Source organism: Pezoporus wallicus, unplaced genomic scaffold (assembly GCF_028554395.1).
Source record: "Pezoporus wallicus isolate ANWC-B61680 ecotype Strahan unplaced genomic scaffold, APGP_CSIRO_Pwel_v1 scaffold_6446, whole genome shotgun sequence".
Taxonomy (NCBI): Eukaryota; Metazoa; Chordata; class Aves; order Psittaciformes; family Psittacidae; genus Pezoporus; species Pezoporus wallicus.
In genome coordinates, this window is record NW_026636264.1 from 1,631,643 (window position 1) to 1,642,375 (window position 10,733).

Sequence of the window (10,733 nt, forward strand, 5' to 3'; positions counted from 1 at the left end):
GTTGGATGTTACATTTCTTATCCAGAATGCTTCATCACATGGATGTTAGGAGATGTATGTGTGAATACTAGGTTCTAATGGGATTTGGTGCAGGTACATGCATATATTTATCCATATATATAAACCACACAAATGTAAATGGTGACAGTTGCTGGCAGTTCCTGCTGTCTCTTGGAAGGTTTTCTTTGCAACTGTGGAACAAGTTATTATTCTTAGTGTGAATGCTTGAGATAAGCATATCTTCAGTGGTTTTGGCAAACTGCATGCTGGATATATTATGAGCAGTGTTTGTTCATTGGATGGAATACTTAACATTTTTACTGTTTCCCAGTACTAGTTGAATCTGTAAGATGCATTTGCATCGTGAAGGGTTCAGACCTTAACAAATTAAACCCAAATTTTCATTCCAACATGAAGAAATAAGTTAATGTCCTTAGGAACTGGGTGGGTAAATCTGAAAGTAGAAATGTTCCTTTTTTCATGGTTTACAATTTAGAGTTAACAGACTGTTAGGGTGGAATTACTACCAGGAATTTTGCTGATCTCTTAAAATTCATTTCACTGTTTGGATTCTTCAAATACAATGCTTTTGCAGCTGAATGTAGGAGAAGCTGTGTGTGCCACAGCATGAATGCAAGTCTCTGACTACATGGTAGCTTTCATACTTATTTAATATTCCTAGAGGCTTTCACTGTCTTTCAGTATAAACTTGAATGATTACTGTGATTATTCTTTTGGAAGAATTGTGTGTTTTTTGTAGTTAAGTACCTTATGGAGAGAAATTCTTTAAAAATTTATTTATGTTGCACTGTGGGTATATTTCTTGCTACCTCATGCTTCAAAATTTTAGTGACATTATAAACAATGTATTTTGGTTACTTGTGAGAAAGGCCTTATAGAGTGAATATACTGTCACAAAGTGAAAAATTGAGGGGTTACAGTTTTTAAACCAGATGTTAAATAACAGTGAGCTTATTTTACTGTCAACAGTACATTAGAATGCAGCCTAATCTATAATACCTGCTGCTAGTTGATGTGTTAGTTCTAAGTAAAGGTTAATCTTGCTAGCAAGTCTTCTACTGCTATGAGTAATTGACTGAAAGTTATGTTGTATGAATACATTGGATGTGATGTGATTTACTTCCATAGCTTTTTAACTCAGCTGGGATACTTCCGTATGCCAAACTTACACACACACACAAACATGCACTCAGATGTGTATGTGTGTTTATTTGTATATATGAATGTGTATCTTTGGAGCCCTGCTACACTTTGATGATTCAGTGTAAATAGATCACTGTGTGAAGCTCTAATCCTGTAGTTATTTATAATCACTCTTATTAGTCTCCAGTGTATAATGCTACTGAGGTAAATGGGACTGGGTGGGCATGTTTTGTTAATGGTAGTGTTTACAGAACTAGTTTGTTGACATTTTAGTTAAGAGTTTTTCATAGCTCTCACCACTGGTAACACTAACAAATAATCAGTATAAGCCTCTGTCTAGAACTGTGTGCTTCATTCAGCAGGTGAGCTCTCTTGGTTCATTACCTACAGTTTCTGGTCAGATCTGTTTTGCAGCCCTCTGCTGTAGAGGTGTTAGAAGTGAGCACTGTGGGTCTTGAATGGTTGGTTCATACTGTGAAGTGTTAAATGGAATTCATTTGATGTAAAGAGTGATGCGTATTGCCCTTCTATGATTTGCTGCCTCACTGTGGTCTTCAACTGTTGTGTGGGCTCAGCAGCAAACTTTGATTTTTACTTTTTTTAAATTTTTTTTCTTCATTGTTTTGAGACTTGTACAATTCTGATTTGGGATAATATAGTAGTAACAGTTTAGTAGGCTGTTTCCTAACTTTATAACTGCTTGTGTGTGGAATTTGACCTCCAAATTTGAATCATGCTTATAGTATTTGGCTGAATATTACTTTTATTATAAATATTTATTTTTCTTTTATAATGAATATTGCTTTTATAATGCCTATTTTTATTCAGGTAAACTGGATAAAATTATTTTGGTTGAAAAGTATGAACACAATTACACTCAAGACAATTGCTTACTATTTTGTACTATTTACATCGGAAAGCCATTGCTACAATATGTGCAACATTACTGCATCATACTTTTTGGTTTTGTTTTGTTTTTTTTTTATGCCTCAGGAACTGATACAGAATGCAGAAGATGCTGGTGCGACAGAGGTTAGGTTTTTATATGATGAAACCCAGTATGGAACAGAAACTCTATGGTCAAAGGATATGGTCCAGTATCAGGGTAAATATAATTTTTATTAATTTTGGCCATTATCCTTCAATACACATGTGGTTCTGTGTTTTTCTCCTTGCTATATAGCGATGGCCACCTTACGAGGTGCATATTTTGTGTATGTTATAGTGTTAATAATTATTTTCCAAAGCCAGTGTTTGCTATTGAAGGCCTTACGACGTCATCTTGCAGGTCATCAGTAGCAGCTTTTCAACTGCTTCTAGTTAATGCTGTTTGAGAAAGCCTTCATGTTCAGATTTATTTCAGGTAACTTTTCCGAGGATGACTGTGTATCCTGGGGCTTATTTTCCTAGCTTCACTTGCTATCTCAATATACACGAAAGGATTTTTAGTAGTCAGTAAACAAGATTTAATAAGACCTAGGATAAAAGAATGCTTTGGGTATTAGACAGTAATTTTGGTTTTTCTACATACCTCTACCTTTTCAGAGCGATCTCCAGTTCTTAATGTAAACATAACCCTACATTTCAGCTTTCTCTGGGCAGTTCTGTTTTCTTCTCCATCTCTTACTCTCTCACCCTTGCACCAACTTTTGCTCCATGCTGCCTGTACTGCAAAGGTAGTTTGTTATAACTTTAAGGTTTTTATATCATCTAATACGGCTTTATGTGATTGAGATCATTTACGTATTTATCAGACAAATTAGTTTGTGTAGTCATCCCAAAAGACGTTCAGTTATTATCTGAAGTAGTGATCCACTACTTCTTGTTTCTAGCTTGTTAATCAACCTCATTGTGCCTTCCAATTTGAATTTGTCTGTCTTTCTAGACACAGGTTAATGTTATATCTTGCCATGTATCCCTTCCAGTAGAGGTATTAGTAGGCTGTCATTAGTACATCTTTCAAACTGTCTTTTTGATAGAGTGAACAGATTGAGTTTAAGCCTTGTGCCACAGGACACTTCTTCCAGAAGTTTTGTTGGTTTCTGCTTTCTGTTCAGTTTTTCAGAATCCTTCTTTTAAAATGTGGACACCAGAACTAGATACCACATCAGAATATATCTCTTAAGTACTTTATACAGAGGTAAATCCATCTCCTTGCTTCTGCTTTTGCTGCTCCCTTTCATCACCAAGCATAATTTGGTGTCAGTTCGAGTCATAGTTTCCTGATTAAATTTGCACATACAGACTTTAAAGAAATACTTTAGCAGTTCTGTAAACTTATTTCCTAGATTTTTTTTCTCAGTTAAGTAGTTTTCTTCTGTCATCTTTTTAACACTTGCCTATTTATTACAGGGCCAGCATTTTATGCATACAATGATGCAGTTTTCACCCCTGAGGACTGGCATGGTATACAGGAAATAGCAAGAAGCAGGAAAAAAGATGATCCCCTTAAAGTTGGAAGATTTGGAATTGGCTTTAATTCAGTTTATCATATAACAGGTACTCTCAATAGATGTTTTAAAATGAAATTGTTGAAGTTTTATTAAATTGTTTAATTATTTTAGGTATCTTAGATACTTGTTTAATGGCTTATCTGTAGTGCATTTTAAAATTGGATCTCTGCTATGCTAGTTTTCCTTAAGAAGCATTCATATTTTTCTAAAACCATGTAGGCTATCCTTTGGCTTTTGATTTTTTTTTTTTTTTTGGAGGAGATATGTTTCTTGTAGTAACATCATTATGTAGTTAGTCCCTTGTATTGAAATGAACATTCCTCTACACTTTAAGTTATGCACTGCTGTTCATATTATAGAGAGGAGTAATATAAGGTAGATACTTAAGTAGAAGTGTGGAAGTTTAGACAAGACTGATGCTTCTGTGCAAGTTCTTTGCAGAATAAGCAGTGGTTTTATTTCATGCTAGAAAGCGTACTCCATAATAGAGGTATATGCATATTTATACTTTATGGCAAAATGTTTTACTGCTGTATAGCATAAGCATATAGCATAAACAGTGCTTACAGTCTACATAGTTAGTACAGGGTAAAAGTAAAATTTTTGCTGAAATAACGTATTTAACTTGTGAAGTGAGTTTGTAAGGCACGTGATTTTTTTTCACAATATTTTAGGAGTGCATGAATAAAAGCTTGGTTAATATGGTTTGATAGTTTTGGGAATTTATGCTTTTAATCATACAGTACCACTGTTTACAAGCCTTTGAGAGCTGCAATAAATACACCTTTACTAAATTACTTTCCAGTATTTTCAAGAAAGAAAAAAGTTAAAATAATACATTTGCAGAAAAATTATACTTTCTGTTGCTTACTGTTTGCTAGAATGCAAATAGTTGAATGACTATGTACTTAACTGCAGACTAGGAGTGTGCTTGTTTCTTCACTTTCAATAAGCACTGAATTAAATGTTACCAGAATTATAGAATCGTGTAGGTTGGAAAACACTTTTGCCATCAAGTCCAGTCATAAACCTAACCCTTCCAAGTCCACACTAAACCATGTGCCTAAGTGCCACATTTAAGGGTCTTTCAAATACCTTCAGGGAAGGTGACTCAACCACATCCCTGGACATTATACTTGGTTGGTTACAGTTTATAACATTTGTCTTTATTGCTCTTTAAAAATTTGTTCCTTAAGACTGTGTTTGAAAAATAAGTTAGATTAGGATTATTAATAGTTGTGTTTTTATGTATACAGATGTCCCCAGTATTTTCAGTGGTGACCAGATTGGAATGCTTGATCCCCATCAAACCCTTTTTGGACCTCATGAATCAGGCCAGTGTTGGAATCTAAAAGAAGATAGCAAGGAAATCAATGAACTTACAGACCAGTTTGCGCCATTCATTGGTGTATTTGGCAGCACTAAGGAGACTTTTAAGAATGGAAACTTTCCTGGTACCTTTTTCCGTTTTCCACTTCGTCTGCAGCCTTCCCAACTGAGCAGCAATGTTTATGACAAACAGAAGGTTTTGGAGCTGTTTGAATCTTTCAGAGCAGATGCAGACACAGTATTGCTGTTCTTGAAGAGTGTTCAGGATGTTTCATTGCACATTAGGGAAGCTGATGGAACTGAGAGGCTGATTTTTAGAGTAACTGCTAGTGAAAACAAGGCCTTAAAACATGAAAGACCCAATTCTATCAAAATCTTACGAACTGCAATAAATCAGTATTGTAAGGGAATCCCAAGCAATAGTATAACATGTGTGACGTACCATGTAAATATAGTTGTAGAAGATGAGAGTGTTAAGGATGCACAGAAAACCTCTTGGTTAGTATGTAATTGTGTAGGTGGTCGAGGAATGTGTACTGAACTGGATTGTTTAGCTGATGACTTGAAATTTGTTCCTACTATAGGAATAGCCATGTCTTTGTCAACTAACGGCGAGGAAAAAGGAGCTGTAGCAGACTTTTCAGGAAGAGCATTTTGTTTTCTGCCTTTACCTCCAGGTGAAGAAAGCAAAACTGGACTCCCAGTTCATGTTAGTGGCTTCTTTGGTCTCACAGACAATAGGAGGAGTATCAAATGGCGAGAGCTGGATCAATGGAGAGATCCAGCAGCTTTGTGGAATGATCTTCTTGTGGTAAATATAGTGCCAAAGGCGTATACCACCCTTATTTTGGAAGCTATCAAACGAATGGAGACTGAGGAGAATTCAGATTTTCCATTGTCAGCTGAAAGAATTTATAGGTTATGGCCTGATGAGAACAAAATCAGGGTACCCTGGAAACCAGTTCTAGAACCTCTCTTTAAAGAGCTGCTCCAGCACACAGTTATTTACTCAGTGAGTAATCAGTGGATAAAAGTGGAACAGGTGCACTTTTCTGAAATGGATGAGAGTTGGGGTTACACACAATCTGTTCTCAACTACCTCCAGAATTCAGGGAAGCAGATTGCCAAGGTACCAGCAAATATTGCTAGTGCAGTGCATCTTATTATTTCTGCTGCTAAAGCTGTGAAAAAAGTGACTCCTGCTGTAGTACGGCAAATACTAAGGAAATCTGGACACAGTGGACCTGCTGAAGAAAAGCTTCATCTTTTAGAATTTGTGCTTTCTGATGGAGTCTACAGTGAATTGATTGGATTGGAGCTTTTGCCATTACAGAATGGAAACTTTATTCCTTTTTCCTCGTCTGTGTCAGAACAGGATGTAGTTTACATAACTTCAGAAGACTATCCCAGGTATAGTTAATATTCTAAATACCATTTTTTTAATGTTAAACAGAGCTTCAGACTGTTCCTTGCTTGTCAGCAAACAAGATGATAAGCAGCATCCTGTAATATAATGGAGTAATGCATAGATAGAACTGTTTTCTGTAGATATGTCTCATTTGAAAAATTTGACAGCTATTTGCCATTATAACTTTAGAAAGAATTGTGTGTTCGACACTTAAGGGGAGTACCTCAGTATACATTTCAAGTTAGCTTTCTTCTGAGAATTATAAATAGGAGTAGATTAGAAACATGTATACTATAAAGTACATAAAATATGCATAATAAGAGCTTTTATTGAACTTAACCATATTTATTTATTTATTTGCACACCACTTTTACTTTCAGTGAAGGGTTTAGTACTAGACATTGGTTTTGGGAGTAAGCAGATACTGCCATGGTAAGAAATGGGTCTGTCTTTTGCCATCTGCTCTCCCTTTGTTCTTTCCAGTTCTTCTCCAATTAATCCCCCCCCCCCCCTTATTTCCCAGTTGCATCAGTATTTTAATTTGGTTCACATTTCATCAGCCATAAAAGCTTGCACTGCCACTGGGGAGGGGATAGCAAAAAGCAGACTAGCTGGAATAAGTGACCTTAGGGTCACTAGGGAGAAAGCATGGCTGATGCTTTTTATGTCTGTACTGGAATATATATTTATAAAAGATTTGCTAAATCTGAACCCTTCTCCAAGTAACCTCTTAAGAGGTACTGCTTGAAGTCACTCAGACACACCAGGTGTACCTGTAGCTGTTCCTCCTTGTAAAGTGTTAGCCATACATATGTTTGCATACACCCCTCCTTCTCTCTCCGAGTTCCACTAATTTTCAGATCCTCAGCTTGAAAGAATGTGACACTTGGCATGTGCTTGGCTACTTTTACTGCCTTATGAACTTTTCATAAAGGAAATAGAGGCGGGTTGGAGTGTGCCAGTATAGATGATATTAAGTTAAAAAGGGCTCTAAGTGAGGTCCTTATGTATAGACAGCACATCTTCAAGAAGGTTTTAATATATGTATAGACAACACATCTTCAAGAAAAGCAGTTGGATGCAGGTAGTGGTCTTCCCATGTTGTTTCAGAGGAGTTTGCTTTTTTCAGAGTCTGCTGCCTTTCTTTTTCTGTTATGTTCTAAACCCATAAACTCTCTTGTTCTATACAATTCAGGTTATTGATTAACACTACTCAAAGCCTGTGATTCTAGTGTCTCCTTAAAAAGAATAAAAATTCTCTAGCATCTCTTGTGTGATTATTTCTCTTTTGCTATTCATTTACTCTGCTTTTCTTTCCAGAAGTTAAGCCAGTATACATACAGAAAACATTCCCTGCTTCGGACTAGTCATAAGATAGTTTTCTTGAAACTTAAAGATACTACTGTGTCTTACTCAGTTGATATTCTGTCAGTAATGGACTTAGTTTAGTTTAGCCTTGTAAAACTGATACAAAAGCATGTTATACCAGGTATAAATATACTTTCTAGCTGTGATTTGAAATTCTAATGCTTTATTTGCTTATATTCTTACCTACAGTAAATATTTTCAATTCTAATGTTATAAATATGATAAATGACTTATGTTAGATGTTTTAACATACTTTCAACTTAAGATTTTGGCTCTAATTTGGAGCCTGCTAAAAAGGTGAAATAAGTTCTTATTAATTTCTTTCTGTTAACACCTGTGGAATAGCAAGATTCTGTGTTAGTTTATGTATATTTAACATACTGCTGTCAGAATTAAGCTGCATAGTTATTTTTGATTTCAGGAAGCCCTAAAAACCTGTTCAGTTTTAAGTCCTAATGTAAAGGAAGGGCAGGACGAGACATGACTTTTGGCTACAATAACCTTAACCTTTATCTGCAAATCTCCTGAAATCCACAGATCTGTGTGAAGTCAGAGAACTATATGTTGTAATTTTTGTATGCTTTGAAAGAGAATCTTTAAAAGACACAGAATAGTAGGTGCAATTTTACTTTCTTTTTTATTTGTTAGAATACAAATAGATGAAAATAATTTTCTAACCCCTTTTTTTCTATCCAAAGAAAACTTGTTTAGACCTGCTTTGAAAATAAGAGTAGTTGGAAAAATCAGTTTCTTTCTGCTCCCTGCTTCTAGTTGTCTGGTTTTTTTTGTTTGTAAAAAAATGCCCACTGAAAACCCTATTCTACATATGTAAGCAATTGTTTACTGATGGTTACCATGCTGGTAGTGTTAGTGAAGCAAAATGATGCCTTGCTAAGGTGTGGTGGGGTTTATTTTATTTATCTGTTTATTTTTTTAAATGGTGTGCTAGATCACTATTTCCTGGCCTGGAAGGAAGGTTACTCTCTGATGACCTGAATCCTGAGATTCTAGCTGCTTTGAAAGAAGCTGCCAAAAGCCGAGGTAATAAATATGTCTTTCGTAATCTTATATAAGAAACAGATTTCTAATGGTTGAACAGACTAGTTCTAAACTCAAGTTTAAAGGAATGTCTCTTTTGAAATTGAATTCACATAAATAAGTTGATCATCAAAAATAACTAAGATATGATAGGCTATTTATATTGGAAATGACATGAAAATTGTGGCAAAGGCAAGGGGAGAAGGATGAAAATTTATAATAAAAGACTAGATATTCACTTATTAAAGCATATATTCAAGGTTCAGTAATTTTGTTCAAATAGTATTCCTCCACTGAAGACACTCTGAATTCTATTCTGCATTTTTAGAATTTGCATATGCAATAACTGTGTTAAGGTTTTGGTATTGCAGACATCTCTTATATCACAATCAGAAGTGATCACATCAGTGCGCTTTTTAAAAATCGAGTAAAACCCACTTAAGCAGCTATCCTCCAGCATACCTGTAGATCATATAATTTCATCAAGTGTTTCCTGAGTCTTAATTCATAGCTTATGGTTTTGTCAGTGTGGACCTACTGAAATACTTCAAATCTTGATCAAAAGACCTGGTGAAGAAGTTTGCTGCATCTGTAAATTAGAAGCTTCTATGTTTAACTGCTTTCACTTTAACTGCTTTCACAATTAATTTCTTTTTGCCTCTCTTCTACTCAGTTTGTCTGTATTTACCTTTCCACCCTTCCTCATTATGCATTTGATTGGTAAATTTGAAGTCTTATTTTTATTGTGTTGTACAGAGAAAACCAGATCTTACTTTTTCCCTCCTGAAATGTGTACTATATTTTTTTCTAGTCAGTAACTGTTTCTATATTTAGTGTGTTTATGTGTATGTAACTCATGGGATGTTTTCTAAGAATTGATTTGATTATATTCTAGCCCAACAGCTTCTCTGGGGATTTTCAGGTATGCTTATTAACTGAAAATGTGCTGGTTTGGATTGAAGCTTGATATTTGTGTGAATTTGGTGATGATCTGTTCTTGTTATGCCAGCTTTCTTGTAAGCAAAATGTGACAAATAGAGCTGCCAAAAGATAGCTACCAAAGATAATTATGATAAGAGTTCTAAATACAGTTTGGAGGGGAATGCATATTGATGAAGAAAACCTTGTAGTTATATTACATGGAAATGATCAATATTTTCATTAGGTTATTTACAGATTTTTTTATTTAATAAATACCATGTCGGGAGTTTTCCGGTATTTTAGGATCACATGTATGGGTTTTAAAACAGTATTTCTAAAGTTCTGTGTTCAAGCCTTGTGAAAGAAATACTTGCAGCAGTGGACCAGCAAGAGAGGGATGGACTTAAAACCTAAGCTTAAATCCCACTACTTGAGCACAGAACTTTAGAATTAGTAGTAGGACATCCTTCCTTTCACTTCATGCCTACAGACTATGCATTCTGTTAGTTCTGTGGAACAGAAAACACAGGTAAACATTGCAGCGCTCCTACTACTGATTTCCAGCAGAGCAGGGGTACTAGATAGTATCTTTATTTGGATGGTTGCTATTAAGGAAATGGCAGTACTATCTAGATGAAAGAAATATCTGAAATTCAGATAGATGTCTTGCTTCCATTTCTGTCATTGTTTTTGATGTTGTTGGGAGGTGATGATATTTTTATATTCTGTGCTGTTTTCTTACCTCCAGACATTTTGCAGTTTTTAAGTATAAGCTGTCTATTGATAATTAAGACATGAGTGTTAAAATATATTTCTTTTAGTGATGGCTTTGGTAATAAGAATAAAACCATGTATATCTAAACTTACATTCAGCACAACTGAATCTTGTTGCTTGTCACTTTTAGTGTAAGATCATCTGCACTTGAGTTGCTCTTTGCTGTAGCTAATAAATAACTTTTCAAATCTTTTTGAACCTTTTCAATTATAGACAAATAATGGGTTAGATTTTTATTTACTGTTAGGCAAACAAGTAGTGTAGAGAGTCAATCAAA

The 10,733-nt window shown here is 35.1% G+C and overlaps 1 protein-coding gene across 3 annotated transcripts in view; it reads left to right on the forward strand.

Moving 5' to 3' along the window:
• The window catches only part of SACS (sacsin molecular chaperone), a 62,499-nt gene that overhangs the window by 38,257 nt on the left and 13,509 nt on the right, over positions 1 to 10,733 (forward strand). For all 3 annotated transcript variants that reach the window (XM_057399629.1, XM_057399628.1, XM_057399631.1), the window contains 4 exons: positions 2,158 to 2,269; positions 3,517 to 3,663; positions 4,874 to 6,356; positions 8,672 to 8,763. In XM_057399629.1, the coding sequence (XP_057255612.1) occupies positions 2,158 to 2,269; positions 3,517 to 3,663; positions 4,874 to 6,356; positions 8,672 to 8,763 (1,834 nt within the window). The remainder of the gene's footprint in view (positions 1 to 2,157; positions 2,270 to 3,516; positions 3,664 to 4,873; positions 6,357 to 8,671; positions 8,764 to 10,733) is intronic.